Source organism: Heteronotia binoei, chromosome 11 (assembly GCF_032191835.1).
Source record: "Heteronotia binoei isolate CCM8104 ecotype False Entrance Well chromosome 11, APGP_CSIRO_Hbin_v1, whole genome shotgun sequence".
Classification (NCBI taxonomy): domain Eukaryota; kingdom Metazoa; phylum Chordata; class Lepidosauria; order Squamata; family Gekkonidae; genus Heteronotia; species Heteronotia binoei.
The window spans coordinates 33422181-33444881 of record NC_083233.1 but is presented as its reverse complement, the minus strand read 5'-3'; the positions used below and the strand labels follow the sequence as shown (position 1 = coordinate 33444881).

The 22701-nt window shown below is 42.9% G+C and overlaps 1 protein-coding gene across 8 annotated transcripts in view; it reads left to right on the top strand.

Annotated features, from left to right (window-relative positions):
* GRIA3 (glutamate ionotropic receptor AMPA type subunit 3) overlaps positions 1 to 22701 on the top strand; it is a 259885-nt gene that overhangs the window by 145530 nt on the left and 91654 nt on the right. For all 8 annotated transcript variants that reach the window (XR_009555986.1, XM_060250297.1, XM_060250296.1 and 5 more), the window contains exons 5-6: positions 18180 to 18233; positions 22276 to 22437. Coding sequence is in view for 7 of the 8 variants with exons in the window: in XM_060250297.1 (XP_060106280.1) it covers positions 18180 to 18233; positions 22276 to 22437 (216 nt within the window). In the remaining variant the exon portion in view is untranslated. The remainder of the gene's footprint in view (positions 1 to 18179; positions 18234 to 22275; positions 22438 to 22701) is intronic.

Below are 22701 nucleotides of genomic sequence, written 5' to 3'. Positions count from 1 at the left end.
CCTTCCCGTGGTTGGCCCCCAAGCACCAAGAACACAGAGCAATGCTGCTCCAGACATAGTGTTCCATTTATACATCGTGGCTAATAGCCATGGATGGACTTCTGCTCCATATGTTTATGCAAGTCCCTCTTGAAGCTTTCTATGTTCATAGCCTCACCACTTCCTAAGGCAGTGAATTCCATGTGTTAATTACTCTTTGGGTGAAGAAATTCTTGTATCTGTTCTGAGCCTACTGCACATTAATCTCATTGAGTGCCCATGAGTTCTTGTATTGTGACAAAGGAAGAAAAATACTTCATTCTCTACCTTCTCTATCATAATTTTGAAAACCTCTATCATGTTACCCCCCTTAATCATTGCTTCTCCAAGCTAAAGAGCCCTAACCTCTTTAACCTTTCTTCATAGGGAATATGTTCTATCCCCTCAGTTGCATTTTCAATGAGTCATCTACCACGTCTCCAGGATCTCTCTCCTGGTCAGTTACCCCCAGTTCAGATCCCATCAACTTGCATTTAAAGTTAGGATTTGCTCCAGTGCACATTACTTTGCACTTTTCCAGATTGAACCTCATTTGCCATGTTGATGCCCTCTAGCTCAGCCTCGACAGATCCCTCTGGAGTGCCACACCTCCCTGCACAACTTTGCATCCTTCTCAAACTGAGCCATCTCCACTGCTTACCCTCAACGCCAAATCATTAATGAACAGGTCAATTCAATACAGATGTTACTTGAGGAGAGGATTCAAAGGTGAGCATTGATAGAAGAGTGCTTGGGCTATTAGAGCACTCCTAAGCACTCTTCTAACTCCACTGAAATCAATGGGTTTTAAAAACTCTTGCTTATTCAACCTGCAATACTTTAAATATTGGACAGTAACTTCCAGCAGACTTCCTTAGATGACCTCAGTGCTGCTGTGTTAGTTGTAGCCAATTATTTCAAATCTACCTCTATTTCAATGAACTGTCATATGCAAATGAATTGGTTTTCTCCTCGGAGCAATGGCAACCCCTAAGCCAAGCACATCTGCTTTTTTCTGAAGTAAGGTTGCACTGTATGAGAGGGCTGCAGTCATAACATAGATGTCTTTATTCATCTCTAAATAAAGGATCATGCACTTTGTTATCTGTGCGGGCATTACCTTAATTTCTGCATCTGTCTCTCAACTCAAGCATTGGGGTGGAAACTTCACTTGCAACCAGAGTCACTCCTTAATTAGTTTCCAAGGCAACCCCTTCAGAAAGAGAACTCAGTTAAACTGAGGAGAGAGGGGGTAACAGTAATCTCAGATGCAAAAAGGAACAGTCCAAGAATAGGCTTGAGCAAAGAGAGATTTGTCTGGACTGGTTCTTCCAGAAATGTTTGTGGGACAAGGAAAGAACAAAGCTCCCCCTTTCCTGATCCAGTTTGTTCTTGTGCTCCTTACATTTTTCAGTTTTCTAGTCCTTATGAGCAAAAAACAGTGACTGAGGAAGCTGGGTCCAAATTCCCATATGGCCATGGACAGCGGTCATTTTGTAGAAAAATAGGTGGTGGAGCTCATCCAGGGATTGTTATGCAGCTGCATATACTATTCAATGGACAAGGAGGTGGAACTCTCAGAAGGAGGAGGTGGAACTCTCAGAAAGGTTCAGGAGCTGCACTCCTGTGAGCTCCCACTAAATTTGAGGCCTGGCCATGGAATTTGCTGGATGACCTTGATATGACAGCCTGGAATTCCTCTATGGAGTCAGCAGTCATTATTTGTCATATTTGTCTCTCACCCACCATCCTTCCAAGAACTTCATGAAAACGTACATAGTATTATATCAGTGAATTCTCAGTGGAACCTTGTAAGTAGGTGAGTTTGGGAAACCATAAGTTGCCTGTGATTGGTTTACCATCTGGTGGCTAGCCCCAGTTCCATCTTCTAAAGCATAGATAATTAAGCAGGCAAAACTTTTTAATGCTGATGTAAAAGGCTTCACCAGGATACAGTATGTTGCATTTAAAAGGAAAATTAAGACAGGTTTTTTTGTAACTTTATCTATTGCACTTCCAGTATTCCATCAAAGTCAGACTTTGGGGTCAAACTCTAGGACCCCATTTACAAGGGAAACCCCCAAATTCTGGCTGTAGCTTTTGATCTGTAAGCTCTGCTTAGCTAACCATCTTTATCCATCTGCTTTCTTCTCTCACAAATCCATTCTGGGAATTTATTTCTTCTGGAAAGGGAAGTCCTGCCTCACAAACCTTTTGAAGTTCTTTGAGAAAATGAACAAGCATGTAGACAATGGTGACCAGGTAGACATTATATACTTGGACTTTCAAAAGGCTTTTGACAAACACCTCACCCAAGACTCCTGAATAAACTTAACAGTCATGAGATAAGAGAACAGGTTCTCTTGTGGATTAAAAACTGGTTAAATGACAGAAAGCAAAGAGTATCAATCAATATACAGTTCTCACAATGGAGGGAGGTAAGTAGCTGGAGCCCACAAAGATTGGTATTGGGGGCAGTACTATTTAATTGATTCATAAATGATCTGGAATGAGGGCTGAGTACTGCCTTGGCCAAGTTTACAGATGACACCCAATTTTTCAGGATGGTGAAAACCAAGGCTGACTATGGAGAGCTCCGAGAGGACCTCCACAAATTGGTTGAGTGGGAGACAAAGTGGCAAATGAAGTTCAGTGCTGGTAAATGTAAGATGATGCACACTGGGGCAAAAAAAATTCCCGTCCTCAAGTATAGGCTAATGGGGTTTGAACTTGCTGAGATTTAGAGGGGAAAAAATCTCAGGGTTGTGGTGGTTAGCCCAAAGAAAGTGTCAAGCCAGTGTGCTGCAATGGTGAAAAAGGCAAACTCTGTATTAGGGGTTATTAGGAAAGGGACTGAGAATAAAACAGCCAATATTGTAACACCCCTACATAGATCTATGGTGCAGCCTCATTTGGAATACTGTGTACAGTTCTGGTCCCTGTATCTCCAAAAGGACATTGCAGAGCTGGAAAAAGTACAGAGGAGGGCAAGCAAGATTACTAGGGGGTTGGAGCACCTTCCTTGTGAGGAGAGGCTGAAGAGTCTGGGACTTTTCAGTTTAGAGAAGAAATGACTGGGGGGGGGGACATGATGGAGGTTTATAAAATGATGCATGGGGTGGGGACAGTTGATAAAGAGAACTTTTTCTTCCTCTCCCAAAATACTAGAACTCAAGGGCATCCAATGAGGCTGATGAGCAGTAGGTCCAAGACAGACAAAAGAAAATCCTACTTTACACAAGAGTGATTAAAATGTGGAATTCACAGCCACAGGATGTAGTGATGGCTACAGGAATAAACAGCTTTAAAAGGGGACTGAAAAGATTAATGGAGGATAAGTTTCTCAGTGGCTACTAGCCATGGTGGCTGAGGGGAATCGCCACATTCAGAGGCACTCATTCTCTGATTCCCAGAGCCAGGAGGCAACAACAGGGGAAGGCCTCAGCCTCTGTGCCCTGTTGCTGGCTGCTAAGAGGTTGACCACTGTGTGAGACAGAATGCTGGACTAGATGAGCTATTGGTCTGATCCAGCAGGGCTCTTCTTGTGTCCTGGCATAAACAGTGAAGTGATAGACTTTTCTAGGTAACATAAAAGGGCAGGATACAACTTATTCATTCTTTGTATTTACTTTCCACTTTTCAGCCAGACTGTCTCCCCCAGATTGCTTACAATTGAAATCTACAACAATACTCATTCATATAACTGGGGAAATGTGGATGTCTTTCTAACTAATCAATTGGGATGAGATTGAATTTTGAAAGCTTGCTGGTTTGAACACAATATCCCTGTTTCCATTTTTTCTCATCAGAGGTGAGCCTTGGCGGGGGTGGGTGGGGGAAAGCAGCGTTTTTTCCTCAGGTGAACAAACAACTTTGAAAAAGGCATCAAATGCCTATAAATTGTGGCTCTGTGCCCTAAAAGGATAATAGACAAAATTAAGACAAATCAAAACCAATGATAATGCGAACATATGAAAAAGCAGGAAAAGACCCTTGCCAGCTTGTTCCTGTTAGCAGCACTTTGCTTTTGGAGGGAAGCCAAACCAAGCCATACCAAGGTTGCATTCTGTAGCTAAGTCAAAAGAAACATTCTGAAAGCAAAAATAATGCTACTGCCAACAAATCCCATTTCTGATTGAAACTCCCAGACTTACCCAGTTTATACTGTTTCCTCAGCACAGAATTCAGTAGCGGAATAGCAATAGGTCTAACCTAGGGATATCACTGACCACAGAAGACAACTCCATAACATTCTTCATGTTACAGTTTGTGGCAGCTTCTTTCACAGCATGTGCAGCGTGTTGAATTCCTAGCCTAATTCTGTCTCTTCTCTTCCAGTTCAGTTTGATCACCATCAAGGTTCAAAACTGAAAAATCTCCATTAAAAATGACCTGAATAGCCCAAGCACATCTGATCTCATCAGTCCTCAGAAGCTAAGCAGGGCCGACACTGGCAAGTACTTGGATGGGAGACCTCCTTGGAATACCAGGAGTCGGGAGGTGATGGCAGGCTTTATTCAGCTGTCTCCCTGAATATCCTTCAGGCCCCCAGTAAGGGTCAGTCACTAGAGGTCACCATGACTTCCAAGTGCGTGTGTACACTCATACACAAATACAAAAAAATCAATATGTGGACAGACCAAATACATAATATTTGAAACTCATTGATAACCAGTATCATTGCTGTGCATAGGCTTCCTCTTCTACAAATAATATTTGTGTTCCATTGCCATATAGGCACCTATGCTGCTGGGGCAGCACAGATGGTGGGTGAAGGGGGAGTGGTATGGGGTGGCTCCTAAGCCACCTACTTTTAATTTTAATTTCAGCATAATTCCTTTTGTATTTGTTTCATTTTAAGGGGGGCAGATGTGTATAGGTTCAGGTTCAAGTCTCTGCTAGGTTAAGTTTAGGGATGGTTTCAGATTGCTCATCCTTGCTGCTTCAACAGATTTTGATTTCTCCCTTCTGTGGATCAAACCAAAACATCTTTCTTTTTGCAGCATTTTTTTATTTGCTCACAGTAAAAATTCAAGCAATTTTTGTCAAACTGGTGTCACATCTGTATAAATAGAGTAAAAGAATCAACCACATCGGGAACAATGGCTAGATACAAAAAGGGCATGTTCATACATATACAGTTAATACTGAAAAGAAAACAGAGGTGATATCTGGGATGGACTTCCATGGGGTGGACAGGAAGGGTGGGTTTGGTCTGGTATAGCCATGGAGAACTATGGTGGAATTGGCTTGGCAGGGTAAGTGGGGTACAGCAGAATCCCATTGCTGAAGACAGCCCAGTTGTTCAAAGATCTATAGCAAAGCAGAATGACTCTCTGGTACTTTTTCAGTACATTGAAAAGACCAAATTGCAGTATCAGTTTTAGTTATTCTTTCACTTTCATTGGGCACCTCTGGGGAGAAAAAAAAACTATAAAGAGGTTGTACAATATTTTTGCATTCATAAGTCCTTTGAAAGGGTGCACTTTAAAAACAAGAAAAGATGGCTTCAATTGAGGGTTTTTTTATTTGCCTTGAAGGCAGCTCTCTGTCACACAAATGTCTTTTTGAAAGATCCTCCTGTGGCGTTGGGACTGAACAAGAGCGACACTTCTGGGTCATATCCAAATAATCACTGGAAGTAACCCTGACATAACTGCTGAGATCAGGAGAGCTTTATATCAAAGCAGAACTCTCTGTCTCCTTGGACCTGAGTTCAGATTCTATAAACATTGCTGTCCTGATAACAGTGTAGTCTATAAAAATCATTGGTATGGTCCAAATAATCTAGCATTTGTTTTCGAACACATGCAATGTAAATGTGCTCCGTCCCTGCATCATTGAATACTGCACTGTCGTTGCACCACAGCAGTCATTTACAACAGAGTTACTCTATGTGAACAAAACAGTAAAGGTAAAAGTAGTCCCCTGTGCAACCACCAGTCATTTCCGACGCTGGGGTTATGTTGCTTTCACAACGTTTTCATGGCAGACTTTTTACGGAGTGGTTTGCCATTGCCTTCCCCAGTCATCTACACTTTCCCCTGGGTACTCATTTTACCAACCTCAGAAGGATGGAAGGCTGAGTCAACTTCAAGTTGGCTACCTGAGCGCAGCTTCCACTGGGATCGAACTCAGGTCATGAGCAGAGCTTAGGACTGCAGTATTGCAGCTTTACCACTCTGCGCCATGGGGCTTTTTGGACAAAACAACCCAGTTACAAATGACTGCTGTAGTACAACAACAGCACAATATCCAGTGATGTGCAGATGTCGCCATAGTCACTCTTTACTAACTCACTAGATCAGCTCCTATTTCATCATATGTCTGTACTTGGCAATGCCTTTGGGCTCAGTGTACTTGAGATATCTGGTTGGCAGATGGATATTTATGAAATATGATGGATTGTAATTGTCATATCCCAGTCTCCATCTGCTTTGGATATTCATTCCAAGCAAAAACATGTCCATTTAGAAGTCTGCTTTGTGAATTCCGTGGACCCCCTCCCCCACCCCACCAGCCCAAAACCCAGTTCATGAGAGATTGGTCTACAGGCCATATAGAGCAAGCAAGAAGACTTAACACCTAACTTTGTCTTTAAAGATGGTAGTGTAGACTGTTCAAGCAAACAAGCAGAACCTGCAAGTTACCAAATATACAGGGTGCTTCCTCATTACTCTGCCATCTCCCAGCCAAAAAGAGAGAAAGTTCCTTGAAGGTGTCCCAATGATGTGATTCAATTTTAAAAGGCTTTTTAAAAAAAATTGCAATGCTTTACAGGACTTCCTAAATACTAAAAAGACAGAGAGATAAACAACTTTCCCTGGGATTTCATTAAAGAATTGTGCATCTATAGCAGAAAATGTTCATCTTTCCATTGAAAGGAAACAACTGGCAGTGATTTCTGGGCATGTCTCAGTATGCAGGTGGAACTATACTAGGAGAGGTAAATATGTGGCTCCCATATGGTAATGTACTTTGTAAGTGGCAACCAACACTTTGACTTGAATCCAGAAGCTAGTACAACTGCTTTATGACTGGAATAGGATGCTCCAAATTACCTAGTCTCATCAGTAGGCAAAATTTGCATTCTGCACCTAGTGAAATTTCTGTGCAGTTTTCAGCAGCAGCCCGATTCATAGCACATTACAGTAATCCAGCTATGAGGTCATAGTATCATGAACTATTGTCATAAAATTGGCTAGAGGAGAAGACTTTTCACTAGACACAGCTCAGAGTGGAACCCTGTAAACCAAGGCTCTGCCTTTATAAATTCCTAATCACTTTGAACTAAGGGGTGGACATGGAGCATTCAGCAAGTTCAGTTTTGCCATTAAGATGCCCATTTGAGCTCACAGTTGTTAAAAATATCTCTATTACATGGAGCTCTCCTTGGTCCTGAAGAGGTCAACTTGTCCCAGCCCCTTGGGATCTAGAACCTGTTGCCTGATACCTACAAACTGATTAGATTATTCCTGTTCCAACATGACCTGGATAGCCCAGGCAAACTTAGTCTCATCAGATCTTGGAAGCTAAACAGAGCTGACCCTGGCAAGTACTTTGTTGGGAGACCTCCAAGGAATACCAGGGCTGGGATGCAGAGGCAAGCAGCAAGCCACCTCTCTGAACATCCTTGCCTTCCAGCCCCCCTGAGGGCACCAGAAGTCAGTCATGACTTCCAGGCACATACACACACAAAATAAGAAACACATTTTTTAAAAGATTATTCATGCTCCATCTGATTTTCTTCAAGACTTTTTGTCATCTTATGAGATCTTAGCTAAGCTAAGAGAGCCAGTATGGTGTAGTGGTAAGTGTGCAGACTCTTATTGGGGAGAACCGGGTTTGATTCCCCACTCCTCCACTTGCACCTGCTGGAATGGCCTTGGGTTAGCCATAGCTCTTGTAGGAGTTATCCTTGAAAGGACAGCTGCTATGAGAGCCCTCTCAACCCCACCCACCTCACAGGGTGCCTGTTGTAGGGGGAGAAGACATAGGAGATTGTAAGCCACTCTGAGTCTCTTGATTCAGAGAGACAGGCAGGGCATAAATCTGCAGTCATCTTCTTCTTCTAAAAGGCAATTATTATGTAAATTCTGCTTTAACAAGTATTTTGATTGTACAACTAGCGTGGGACAAGCAGAACATAAACTGTTGTCCAGCTGGTGGAGAATGGCCAGTTTTCACTACAGTTTCCACTGGGTTTCTTGAAAATGTTTGTGGAGAAATGCCCTCTACTCTAGAATTTGCCTCAATAATTCAGCCACTGGGCCTGCACTCTGCACCTGAACAGAGAATGCAAGCCTGTGGCTATCAAAGCCTACAGGAGATGAGTCATCTATCTCCTTAGCACAGAGCACTTCATAGATTAGTTACATACATGGCTCTGGCCGAAGTGAGAACAAGAGGTTTTAATGTTGCAACTGCACCTAGTTTAATTGGTTTTATGTATTTAAACTTGCCTGTTGTCCTTGTTTGCCACACTGAGCCTGCTTTGGCAGGGAGGGCAGGATATAAATAGAACTAATTAAAAAAATACCTTGCTGCTGGGTTGCCACACTTAAAGGGGCAGAGACAGGGACAGCCAAATGGCTCAATAGTAATTGTTTCCCTCTTGGGTCAAGATCAGGGCTGGCCCCAGAGGGGGCAGATACCCAAGGAGATATTTTCAGTTGTCCAGACCTGAGGAAGAAGGTTGTTCATCTTCCAAGCCATGAAGGACTAAACCTTTACTTAGGGATTCAGTCTTGATGATGAGTCAAGGGACAATGGTGAGAAGTCCAAGCTCTGAAACGAAAGTAACGAAGGACTTTTAAATGCTGCAACTTCAAGGATTACTAACCTGTTCTAATTCAACATTACTTAGGCAAAGTATAGAGTTTAAGGGTTAGAGGATTATGGTTTTCAGCTTTTCTTTATATCTTTGCTTAACCTGATTCTTGAACAGAATGTGCCCAATTGGTCTCACTTTCCAGAGAGTGGTAAAGAAGAGGGGCAGTGGGTGAGCTCGCTATCTCTGCAGCACAATAGCTCAAACATGGAACTATTATAGATAATCTCTGTATTAGCTTGTATGAGCAAAGCTGGAGACACAGCAATTAGGCAGAGACTCTAAAAAGCAACATGGATACAGACTGCTATATATACAAATACATTTAGCAGAAATAGTCTACTAGATTTGTCAGCGGCCAGAGAAAAGCTGGTATACCTGGGAATAAGGGAAAGTGGTGTCATCACTGGGCAGAAACTGGGAAGGCCACAGGAATTTTCTGAGCTTTCAGGACAGGGTTTGTGAGTTGGTTTTCCTCACATGAGCTGGAAGTGGTGGGATGCTTTGATGTGGCCAGGAAGTGTGTCATTCAGGATAGAGTGAAAATCCTTTTGGTTTTGCATCAGTTTGAGAATTTCTTTAGGCACAAACTAGGAACAACAGATTTGGCAAAGCATAGTATAAACACAAGGTATCTACCATGGTTTTTAAGTGATATGAGAAAAGAGATTCAGGCAATGGTGGCATGATTTAGTCTTCCATGAATCCATGGGCTTCTCCAGTTGTGTTGGTTGGTAAGCCAGGCAGTTCTATTAGGTTTTGTGTGGACTACCAGAAGATTAATAGCATCATGAAGCCTGCCGCTTACTCTGTGCTTGCTTGGGTTATGCCGGAGTCTGCTAAGGTGGAATCTAATGTTAATCTTTGGGAAGGTTTTTGGCAAATGGAATTGGTGGAGGCAAGAATGAAATCTGCTTTCATTAATTTTGATGGTCTTTATGAGTTTACTGTACCTCTGTTTGGGCATAGGAGTTTTGCCAGCATCTTTTTAGATGTTGGTTTATTTATTTGTTTATTTATTTATGATTTGTATCCCGCCCTTCCCACAAGTGGCTCAGAGCAGACAAGTGGCTCAGGGCGGTGAACATCTTGCTTAATGGGATGACAGGGTTTGTGATGGTGTATATTGATTATTTGAATTTGCAGTTGGACCATAGTAGTGTATCTAGGACAGATGGGAAGCTGGAGCATCACCCTGATGTGAGATAAGGTATAGGATATACAAAACTGGGAACCTCTAAGACCAACAAGCAGGCCAGGCCTTTCTAGGTATTATTAGCATAGTTCTGTGTTCAGGTTCAGGACAACAGCTACTCCACTTCACACACTTACCAAGAACATTATGCAAGACAAGGTGGTCTGAACCCACAAATGTGATTTTGACCAATTCACCTGTGATTGGTCTCTGTACTTAGTTGAGCTACATGAATTATTGGAAAAATACCCTTTTTGTTTTGTGCTATTGAAAAGTAAGGAAGATACATTACAACAGGTCAATTTCACGCTGTCACCTCTTCTAAGTGGCTTATTTCTAAGACTTGTCACTTATTGCAAAACGCACAAAAATCTTTACCAACACTGCCTGACATCTTCAGTATTGTATCCGGTGGGAAAACATATAATGGGTTCAAAAACATCTGAAATGTCACCTTCAGAGATGGCAAGGGTAACCCTACCCCCAGCAAACACTGATGTTTTAAAAATAAAAATGAAAAATAGTAGATTTGGGTAGCCTACCACCTCTAATAGCATGGTTTTCATGGAATTCCTGTGATGTGTAGATTATAAAGTTCATCATTTGTTGGAGGAAATGGTCAGCGTATCAGCGCAAGAGAAACAGAGGTTTGCTTCCATCAGCAATGGGAACACAATAGGTCATAGAACTGAACTCTTTGCTAAGGAGTTCAATCCAAGTTTTATGCTGTTATTAAAGCCTTTTGGTAAATAGTCTATTTAGTATCCAGCATCCTAGTCTCAACAATATGCAAACAGTTGACAAGTTTTATACATTTCACTCCTGTATTTCTGCTTCATGGAAAAACATGCTCAAATTTCTCTTGCTTCTGTAGAGCTGATGCCAGCATGGCTGATTGGTTCTGATAAGCTCTCCTCTTTTCCCATTTTGATTGCTGCAATGTTTTCCATGGTTTATGCACTGTTCGCTCTAGGTTAGAAAGATGTGCTGAATTTTAAAAGTGCCATTAGGATCTAATTAAGTCATTTTTCCTCTAACAAGGTTGGAATTCTCTGGGTATAAATGATGACTGGGTTTCTTCCTATAGTGCTGTGTATTCTCAAGCAGGAATTCCAGTATGTTGACTCCTTGTGTTTTTCCTTAAAATTACATGTAGCAGAAGAGACTGTGCTGGATTTCCATTAGGCTTCACAGAAGCAGCCTAGAATGTCAAGCACCCAGTGCAGTAGATCCAGCACTGCTTGTCTGGATAGGGCAATAAAGGTGAGCAGGTGTGCCAAACAGGTAGACTAAAAAAGCAGATGGGGTAAGGATTACAATCTGGAAGACACTGAGGAGCACCAAGCATCTGACCTAGGCGGCTCATTTCTCAGACTGAAGAATAGTAGCATGCACGAGTGCTTATTCAGGAGGGAATGAGAGGTGATTGGTTCTTTCTCATCACTGACTCCCTGACTAATCAGAACCATCAGGAGTGGGGGAATTAGGAGGACAACATTAGGTCTGACTTCTGGGGCTTTGGGTCTGCACCCCATGCTTTCTTCTTGAGGTTTAAAAAATTCTTGTGGTAATGTTTGCTAAATCTGTACTAAGGGAACAGGAATGTTAGCAAGGTAGGGCTGAGTTTTATTTTTATTTTTTTAGGCCTATATCAGTGTAAGACAAAAACAGTGGGCATTTTCGCACTGACCTTTTACTGGCGCGACCACCCTCTTCACACCGGAGGATCTGCCCGGATTTCGCACAAGAAGCGCCGGCGCACCCAAAAGAGCCGGCTACTTCCGTCGCGAAACCCGCTCAAACGGAAACCGCCAAGAAGCAGGAAAACGTTTGAGCGGGTTTCGCGACGGAAGTAGCCGGCTCTTTTGGGTGCGCCGGCGCTTCTTGTGCGAAATCCGGGCAGATCCTCCGGTGTGAAGAGGGTGGTCGCGCCAGTAAAAGGTCAGTGCGAAAACGCCCAGTGTGTGTGTGTGGGGGGGGATTAATTCATTGTTGCAACTGTATCCTGAAGGCTAGAAGATGTGGAATGTGGGAGGATGTGGCAATAGTTTATAACAAAATAGGAATATTCAACACATTTCAAAACCAGTTCCAACAGTATCCTCTAACATCGTATGAAGAAACAGAATCCAGGACCAGGGGAGTGTAGATGGAAGACTGTGGATATGCATAGAGGGTCTCAGTGGTCGCTCCTGAGTTAACTGGGGCAAAGTAAATAAGACACAAGTGAAATACGTCTTTGTCAACAAAACTATTTGGAGGTCTCTATATAGGTGCTTGGGTTTTCTTTTCAGAACACAGCATCTGCTCCAGGGCTTTTTATGTTTCCAGTGCTAGAAGGGGGAACATGAGACGTTTCCTTCTGATCTCTGAAACCTATCTGTGGATGCTTCCAACTGTCTTCACATCCTGATTTTCCTTCGGATACAGGAGTTTCAAATTGTCTGGTCTCTCCCCTCCCCCCACACATAGAAAGTAGAACTTCTGCAAAAAACACCCTTCCCAGTTCTTCCATAAAAAAAAAAATCATACTGAGTTAGACATTGATCCATTTTAGCTCAATATTGTCTATGTTAACCGTAAGTAACTCTCCAAGGCCTCAGAAGAGGATCTGTTTCAGCATCTGCTACCTGAAAGCTTTTCATATGGAGATGACAGGGACTGAACTTATAACTTTCTGCATGCAAAGGGGTCTGCTCTGCCTTTTAGCCATAGCCCTTCTCTTAGGATATTATGTGTGCAAATATTACCTTTGATTTCAATTCTTAAATTCATTTGTGTTGCTATGAGACAATTAGATTGATTGCTCACCCAACTTTTTTTTTTAGAAATATTTTTCTCCATGTGTATAAAAGCAGTGCAGCAAATTAAACGTAAGGTGATTATATGTTTGCATCAAGAATCTTTCTGTGTGGTGTTTTCCCATTGAACACAAGCATGTGTGCACCAGGGAAATGATTTAGTAGGTTTACACACACCGGTAAGTACTGAAATAGTATACCATGTGGCATGGGAAGTTGTTATTTAAGAAACACAAGTCCAGCCCTCCCCTTTGGCACATGAAGCAGTAAATTGCTACACAAAAGGAATCCTGCAGGAATCCATTTTTTGTGGTGTTGTATCAATGCAAAGGTACATATGCACAGAGGAGGAAACAGATGCAGACAAGTGGAAAGAGGTGAAAAAAGTGTTTGCTGCAATTCTGGAATCGTTTTCTGGAAATTCTCCTGATTAAATCAAAAGTGAAATGCAAAGAAATTTCCCTAAACAACTCCCCCTCCCATCAAGTTGCAGTCAACCTATGGCAATCCCATAGGATTTTCAAGGCAAGAGACATGCAGAGGTGGTTTGCCATTGGGAGCCAGTTTGGTGTAGTGGTTAAGTGTGTGGACTCTTATCTGGGAGAACTGGGTTTGATTCCCCACTCTTCCACTTGCAACTGCTGGAATGCCCTTGGGTTAGCCATAGCCCTGGTAGAGGTTGTCCTTGAAAGGGCAGCTGCTGTGATAGTCCTCTCAGCCCCACCCACCTCACAGGGTGTCTGTTGTGGGGGGAGAAGATGTAGGAGATTGTAAGCTGCTCTAAGTCGCTGATTCAGAGAGAAGGGCGGGGTATAAATTTGCAGTCTTCTTCTTCTTGCTTGCTTGCTTGCATCTGCTTAACAACCCTGGACTTCCTTGGTGATCTCCCATCCAAATACCAATCAGGGCTGACCCTGCTTAGCTTTTCAGATTTGACAGGATTGGACCAGTCTGAGCTATCCAGGTCAAATTCCTGAACATAAATGTGGGATCCACCCATCTTTAAATTGATTTTATGACTACAATCATAACACATTCCTGGGAGTAAGCTAGGCTTGCCAGGTCTGTGTTGGAAAACACCTGGGGACTTTGGGGGTGGAGCCAGGAGAGGGAGGGGGTTGGGGAGGGGCCTCAGCATGGTACAATGCCACAGAATCCACCCCTCAAAGTAGCCATTTTCTCCAAGGGATAGAAAATCAAACAGCTACCGGTGTACAATTGGCACTTTTAATACAAAAAAGCCTGTTAGAGCTTGTTACAGGGAAGAGAAGACATGACATTTAGTTCATTTAACTGATGCTTACACCGTGGCTCCATGGAAAAGCTGTATACTTGTGAGAGAGAGAGCAGAGGAAGGTTTCGAAACTGCCAGCAAGTTCTAGATGGGCAAGTTCTCTCCTTGTCTTTTGGATTTATTTTGCCGTGAGCGTTTTGTCCCTTTTAGGCTTTATTGAAGTCTTTATGACTCAAGCAAGACAAACTTTCAAATATACAGAACCTGCAGCTTGGAATTGAAGTAGGGGCCTGTTGACCCCTTAAGAGACAGTATCCTGTGGAACAACGGAAGCTGTCATAGATGGATTCTTCGTAGCTGCGCGTTTACATTATTTAACAATAATAATAAAATTTTATTTATATCCCGCCCTCCCCGCCGAGGCGGGCTCAGGGCGGCTAACAACATTTCATTTAATAATATTTGACTTCTTTCTTTCTGTTATAACTATAGATACTTTGTTGTCTTTCTTAAATGTTGTTCAACTCCAGTGCTTTTTTGTATTAGCAGTGCCATTTTCTCCAGGGGAGCTGATCTCTGTCAGTTGGAGATCAGTTGTAAAAGCAGATCACCAGGTCCCACCTGGAGGCTGGCAACGCCAAAGCCCCCACTGAATAAAAGGGGACTTACTTCTACATAGTCCAGCTTAGGATAGCTCTGTCAGTTGGCACCACTCTTCTTGCTGTTCCTAGCACTTTACATTTCTAATTTTAAGTCTGCCTGGTGGAATCTATTGTACACCTTGGTATTTTGTTTTCTAACACCCTCCCTCCCCCCGGAATGGGCCATTCACGAGCAGAGCCATCTCTTTGCTTGGAAATGGGTTGGCCAGGGGAGAAAGTAATAATGGACTGTGCTGTTCAAGCATAAAAATGACTGAACTTGGCAAGAGAGGAGGGGGACTTCAGCAGTCACCAGGATCTGTGTGTGTGGGCAGCAGACTTTCGACGAGCAGCTGCGAGAGATTGTTCCCACTTCATGCTGGCAAGTGAATACCACACTAAATGTAATGAAATGACATTTGCTTTGAAGAAGCAGGACCAAAAAAAATGGAAAGCTTGTTTTTCTGTAGAAATGTCTTTGGAGAACTTAGTGGGTTTTAAAGAAATCAAAATGAGAACTAATACATTTTGATGCTGAGCTAATAAATCTCTGCAGGCAGTGTGTCGTTGACTCTGGTTACTATATCTTTGTCAGCTGATCTAAGGACATCATAATAAAACTGATTGATTGATTCTCTGTCTCAGGACTCCCTTTTCTCCAAGGATTTGGGGTGGCTCATTTCACAACTGGTGCCCCCTTGTAATAGGGACTTTGCAGTTATTGATTACATGTGCTTAGGCAAACTATGCTGTTATATATTGCATGCAAAATCAGACAAACTGTATAACATTAAGTTGTGGGGGTTATGTTTTAGGGACCTACATCCAGTCTGCTGTCAAGAAACTAGTGGTTCCTAAATTACAACTAGTCATCCTTCTGGGTAAATGCAATATTGTGACTGGATCGAGGCGGTGTGGCAGTGCTGATGTTATTAGATCTGTCGGCTGCATTCGACACAGTCGACCATCAGCTGCTGATCCACCGCCTCGCCGACATAGGGGTTAGGGGGTTGGCCTTACAATGGCTTTCCTCCTTCCTCATGGGTCGGGGACAAAGGGTGGCAATTGGGGGTGAACGATCCCAGAGGCGCACACTAGATTGTGGGGTGCCTCAGGGAGCAGTTCTCTCCCCGATGTTATTTAACATCTATATGCGCCCCCTTGCCCAGATTGCCCGGAGGTTTGGGTTGGGTTGCCATCAATATGCAGATGACACCCAGCTCTATCTGCTAGTGGACGGCCGGCCCGCCTCTGCCCCGGGGAGCCTAGATCAGGCCCTACAGGCTGTTGCAACATGGCTTAGGCTGAGTGGGCTGAAGGTGAACCCAGTGAAGACAGAGGTTCTCTGTGTGGGTCGTGGCGCTCTGGGGAAGGAAATATCTCTCCCGACCTTTGATGGTGCGCCGCTGAAGGCGGCGCAGCGGGTAAAGAGCTTGGGTGTTTTACTGGAGCCTTCATTATCAATGGAGGCCCAGATAACAGCCACTGCCAAGTCAGCATTTTTTCATCTGAAGCGGGCGAGGCAGTTGGCCCCTTTCCTAGAGCGCCGGGACCTAGCAACGGTGATCCATGCGACGGTCACCTCAAGATTGGACTACTGTAACACCCTCTACATGGGGCTGCCTCTGTGCCGGACCCGGAGATTGCAGCTAGTGCAGAACGCGGCGGCCAGGCTGCTGCTTGGCCTCCCAAGATGGGAGCATATACGGCCGAGGCTACGCGAACTGCACTGGCTGCTGATTGTATACCGGGTCCAGTACAAAGTGCTGGTGATTACCTTTAAAGCCCTATATGGCCGAGGACCGACCTACCTGAGGGACCGTCTCTCCCCGTATGAGCCCCAGAGAGCACTGAGGTCAGTAGGTAAAAACAGATTGACCACCCCTGGGCCAAAAGAAGTTAAACTTCGGACTACCTATGCACGGGCCTTCTCTACCGCGGCCCCATGTTTGTGGAATCAACTCCCAGAGGAGGTGCGGGCCCTGCGGAACCTTGATCAGTTCCGCAGGGCCTGCAAGACCACCCTTTTCAAACAGGCATTCATGAACGGCTGACCAAGTCCACAAAGAAACATCAAAATGGTCCAGTCTGGAGATCCGCCATCATTACACAAATTGACAGGCATAGCGTCGATTAATAACGGTACTGTCAGATTTAACTTAATGTTTTTAGACTTAGTAACTGTTTTAACTAATGTATTAATTGGTTTGGGGTTAATTTAATGTTTTGTTAAATGTATTGTTATTTTGCTGTTGTTAGCCGCCCTGAGCCTGCTTGGCGGGGGAGGGCGGGATATAAATAAAATTTTACTTACTTACTTACTTACTGTGACCCAGGGAAGGACAGTGGCTCAGTAGTAGAGCATCTGCTTGGTAAGCAGAAGATCCCAGGTTCAATCCCTGACATCTCCAACTAAAAAGGGCCCAGGCAAATAGACATGAAAAACCTCCGCTTGAGACCCTAGAGAGCCACTGCCAGTCTGAACAGACAATACTGACTTTGATAGACTGAGGGTCTGATTCAGTATAAGGCAGCTTCATATGTTCAATGGCTTGCCTTGGCATTCATTTGGTGGGAAATGTGAGAACCATTAGCTGGATACAAGATACACAATAGTAGCATTCCTTTTCCCTATGCAGAGTGCATGTTTTGTTGATGGTGTCAGGTGGGAAGAAGAGGAGTAGGTTTTTATACCCTCTTTTCTCTACCTCGAGGAGTCTCAAGCGACTTACAATCACCTTTCCTTATTCTCCCCACACCCTATGAGACAGGCGAGGCTAGGAGCAGTCTAAGAGAACTGTGGTGGGCTCAGAATCACCCAGCAGGCTTCATGTGGAGGAGTGGGGAATCAAACTAGGTTCTTCAGATTAGAGTCTACCTCCCTTAACCACTATGTCAGTGTGAGGCAAAGATCCATGCAAGTTGTACTTGTGAACTTACAAGGATAAAATGTCCTGCACGGAACCTATAAGCAAACAGTCTGACCACTTGAAGGACCATGAAGATGTGTCTTCTACACAGATGTTCTAAAATTAGATACAATCAGCACATGTAGTGGGAATAGGATTGTGCCTGGTGGCCACTCCCATGACCTCCACTTGTTGATCATTCCTATTGCACATAGCTTGCTTCTGCAGTGCATTGAAGTGCACTTGCTTTTAAAACATCTGCACATTCTAGGGGTGGTATGATGTGGGAAGAAGGCACACAGATGACTGCAGCTATAGTTGTGCATTCCTGGTGCAGAACCTTTCACAACAGAAATTGTGCAAGAGAACCCCTTGGTGTTGAAGAGGGTTTGTGGCTACACTTACTTGGGGACAGCTGGGGTCACCACACAAAGCAGCTTCCGTGTGTAAGTGCTCCATTTTGGTAGACCATTCCCCACCCCACCCCCTTTTTTGGTCCTTGTTGAACTTTCATGTGGTAATGCATTTTTTTCCTTTTCCCTTCTATGCAGGTTGTAACCCTGAGTAAACATTCCAGAAGCTATCACTACATGCTTGCTAACCTGGTAAGAGCTTTGAGAAATGATATGTTGACATTTAGATTGAGTCATTTTCCAGTAGCCAAAGCAGACAGACTTTGGGAGGGAGGGAGATCAATGGATCCAAGAACCTGTACAGCAAGCTCCCTATGCTCAGGGGAAGGGCTGGACGTGTGTTTCTTAAATAGCAGCTCCCCCTCCCACCCCATGTCCTGACTTGTTGCTGTGTTTGGGGATTTGTGGCTCTGTTTTAGTAGTTTTGTTTTATTGCTTTAGTTATAAGACTCCTCAAACTGGTCTCTAGAGAGGCAGCATATAAATTTTCTAAGTAAATGAACTGCTTTTGTACCTAAAGGGAATTTCAAAGTTCACAGTGAGTACCTTCAAATCTGTTTGAATCCTGACTGAATATCGTTCTCAAATGTCGATGAACTATATTAGGAAGATGCCAATTTTCAGGGCTTTTTTTGGTAGAAAAAGCCCAGCAGGGACTCATTTGAATATTAGGCCACACCCCGAGGCACCAAGCCATCTGGAACTGCATTCCTGTGTGTTCCTGCTCAAAAAAAGCCATGTCAACATTGTTATCAGTTTTATTCAGCCAGTAGTTCTTGGAGCTATTGAAGAAGCCACTATCTCTGATCATGTACTTATATTTATTTGAGGCATTTTAACCCACCCTTTCCCCCCATGATGGGCTCAAGGTGGGTTACAGTGTTATTTTAAAACATGACAATTAGCGAAAACCATTCAGTAGCACTTAGACACGGCAATGAAGATCGCAGAACAGCACAACCTGTTCCAAACATCCGTCTTCATACTAACGACAGCCATCCAGCCCTTTCACAATAACTGTGAAAGCTGATTTGCAATGAACGCATTATTTGTATACCCTCTAAAATGATAACTGTCGATAATCCAAATCTCTTTAAAAATGCAAACTCACTCTTGAAAAAAATTGCTACATTATGCATGGTTATTTTACAGCTGTTACAGAAAGCCAAAGTTAATCCATAATTCTCAGTAGAGTTGCCAGCCTTTTTAACAATTCATTTGTCCAATTCTGGCAGTGTATCTAAAGCTTATTGTGGACAGAGATATAACTCGCTTCGTATTCTATAGCCACACATGGGGTGCCCTGGGTTTATCTGTTCTTTAAAATACACTTTTCCATTCTTCATGTCAAGTTTTTCCAAGTGTTTCTTACAATAAAGTATTTTTTATGTTAAAAAAACCCATCCACTTTTGCAGAAGAGATTTCTAACGCTCTTGATCTCACCACCATTTCAAGATCTCAGAGTTCTCGAACTTGCATTTGAGGACACTTTTCTTTCTATAGTCAACTCATGCATGCTTTGCCTGCTAATTAGAAGACGAGCTTAGGGAGGTCAGAGATGTTCTGTTCTGATGAGAATATATGTATCTTTCTATGACGATTGCGATTTTTCTGCTCTTGACAACAACCATATGGTCTGTATGCTCAAAAGCAGGAATGCTTCCTGAAGCCTGAAGTCTGATGCCTTCTGCATGTTTCCTGATTCAGCTAACACCCCCCCACCTCCAAATTCAGTCCTGTCATGGCATTCCAAAGGCTAACACCCAAATCAGCCATTATAGAACAGGGAAGAAGCCACAAGACTGAATCCAAAGTTGCCCTCTGCTCAGAAAGGGTGTTCCACCTTGAGTGGAAGGGCACATTTGGATGTCCATTTTACATTAATAGCTTGATTCTTTGATTTATGCAATTGTAAACACTTACTGTGGAAGGTAGACTATGGTCCACAGTGGAGTGCTGGCCAGTTTCAAGTGGACCTCATACCTACCAATTGCAATGATATTAGCTATGAATGCTGGACTGAGTGGACTTAGATCAGATGTTGGCATTTCTTCCATTCTCAGTCAATAAGAGTATATAGATCACTTGACACAGGTTAATAATGCTTTAACCTTTGGTACATACAAAAATACATTACAGCTATATTCTTTGCATGCTTTTTATGCCTCAGAGCCTAAAAGAGAGCATAGAATATTTCTTGTGGCCTTATTGCTAAATACATTGGGTTGAATCCAAAACCAAGAGAGTGGATCTGAAAGTACTCTTCTACCCATGGTGCTGAGTTTTTGATCCATCTTTGGATCCAACCCCATGGTTTGGATTCAGCCCATTATTAGGAAGATGGGTAAGTTTATAAATTCAGTTCCAAACTTCTGACTGTCAACATCTAGTGGAGAGTAGAAAGCACTACAGCAGCTGGGAAGAGAATTGGGGAGAGGACTTGAACTGACAGGGTTTTTTTGGAAAATAAAAATAAAAGATTTCTAGTCATCTGTTCTCCATGTTCCACATGACAGTGATTGAAGGAGGCAATTGGCTCAGCATAGACAAGGATTTCTTTTCTTTTTAGCCAGAGCTGAATCTTCTGTTTCATCATTGCAGCAGAGTTCTGCAAGATTTTTCAGTGTGAATTATATACTGTGATGGATTTGAATAGTAAACCACTCCAGGAGTCAAATGTGACTGAAAAGCAGAGCTTAAATATATTACAGAAAGGACAGAACTCCTGTACTGCACTGTTCCATTTCAGATGGACATGGGAGGTTGTGTTTGTCCTCTTCCCAGCCCTCCCTCAGATTTTTGAACCTAGAGAAACCACATACTGAGAGAAGGCTAAAGGGAATCCTTTTGTCTAAACTTTCTCTTTGTATGTGTAGAAAAGTGTGTGGGGGTGAGTGTGTGGGTGTTTGTTTTTTGTTTTGATGAAGGCATATATTATCCATACCATTGCTTTCCTAATTCATAGTAATCTCAAAGGTGAGCTATTTTCAGTTTTAGTCTCCTTTTATATTTTTACAGAAGCCATATGGCCCAGTGATGTGGGCAGAAGTGCATGTACGGTATTGTTTTAACAGCAGAAGTGCATGTTCAGTATTGTCTTAACAACAGACATGCATGTTCAGTACTGTCTTGACAATGTTGGCATGTCTAATCTGCATTTAGCAATTCCAAGTTAGCATCCTTGTTTAAGAACATGTCTTCCTGGATCAGATCATGGATCATCTTGGCCAGCAGTCTTTGCAAGGGTTCCACCTGCAACTAATCACTGACTTAATGGATGGCCCCAGTTTACCTTCTGCCTATCCTGATATAGCACATTTCCCTTGCTGTTGCTTCTCCAGCTCTAACACCTGCAGCTGCTCCCAAATTCCCTGCCCCTTTAAAAACCTTTCCCCCTTCTTATTTGCTCTTCCTTATGCCAAAAGTGCTTCAACCTCTTTCTTCTATCTACATATCTTATTTTAGTTCTACCCTTTTCCCAAGGAGCTCAAGGCAGTTAATTTCATTTCTGTATCCCCAATTTGATTTCATTTCATGTTTGGGAGGAACCAAACCAATTATATTTTTTTCCTTACCTCATATCTTCCCATTATAGTTAATGTATTTTTCAATATTGTTTGGGCGGCCATTGCATATAAATGGTATGAAAGAATTGTCAATAATAGTAATGCAAGTAAAGTGGAATGAAATCAATTGCAACATAAAAAAAATTAAAAAGAAATGGGAATGATCATATCTGTTCAGCTCATCCCTATATGTGGTTTCATTACGAGGCACCTTCCCTCTCCACCCTTCTCCCCAAATCTGTGCAGCAATCCACAGAAGAACCCGAAGTATATAGGAGTTATATTCACTCTGCAATTCTGGCATTGCATAAATAGTCAACAGAAAGTGATCCTTACAAATGCACAATGAAAACCTCTCCACCATAACATTAAAGTCCAGCATGTTTACAGCTTCCATTCTACGAACATCATTTGGGTTACTCTCTCCCACTTTCTCAAGGAACAAAAAGGACAGGACAGATACAAGCTCCAATGAAACTCCAGCCTGCTCAGCTTTTGACAACATATTTAGAAGATGGATTGAAAAGCAAAATTAAGGGATCAGACAAATAAGTAGCCAATATATGATCATAAATAACCATAATGGAAACAATCGGTTTTACTTACTGCATCAATTGGCAAGATACTTGGTGAGGGCCTCCCTCTGAGCTTTCTATTCATTTTCCAGGGTTTTGCAGATATTTCACTGGAAAGAGTGGTACAAGGAGGTGCCAATGTGACCGGATTTCAGATTGTGAATAACGAAAACCCCATGGTCCAGCAGTTTATGCAGCGCTGGGTTAGACTAGATGAAAGGGAATTTCCAGAAGCCAAAAATTCACCATTAAAGGTAAGCATTGGATGGGGGAAGTGTGTGACTGTCCCCAAAGGGCTCAAAAAGCTCAGCGCTACATTGAAATGCTGGGGGATTTCAGGCAGTTTTGATTGTGGTCAAGCTGGTGGTCTGGAAAAAAGCAAACAGGGATGGGCAATCCAAAAGTAGCTCAGTTTGTGCTGCAGTGTGAGTTAGGATCAACCTGTGCATTAGAAGGTGCTCAGTTTGTTAAGGAACAATATGCAGACTTTGTGTCAGACATGTGCTTCTCAGATGCAC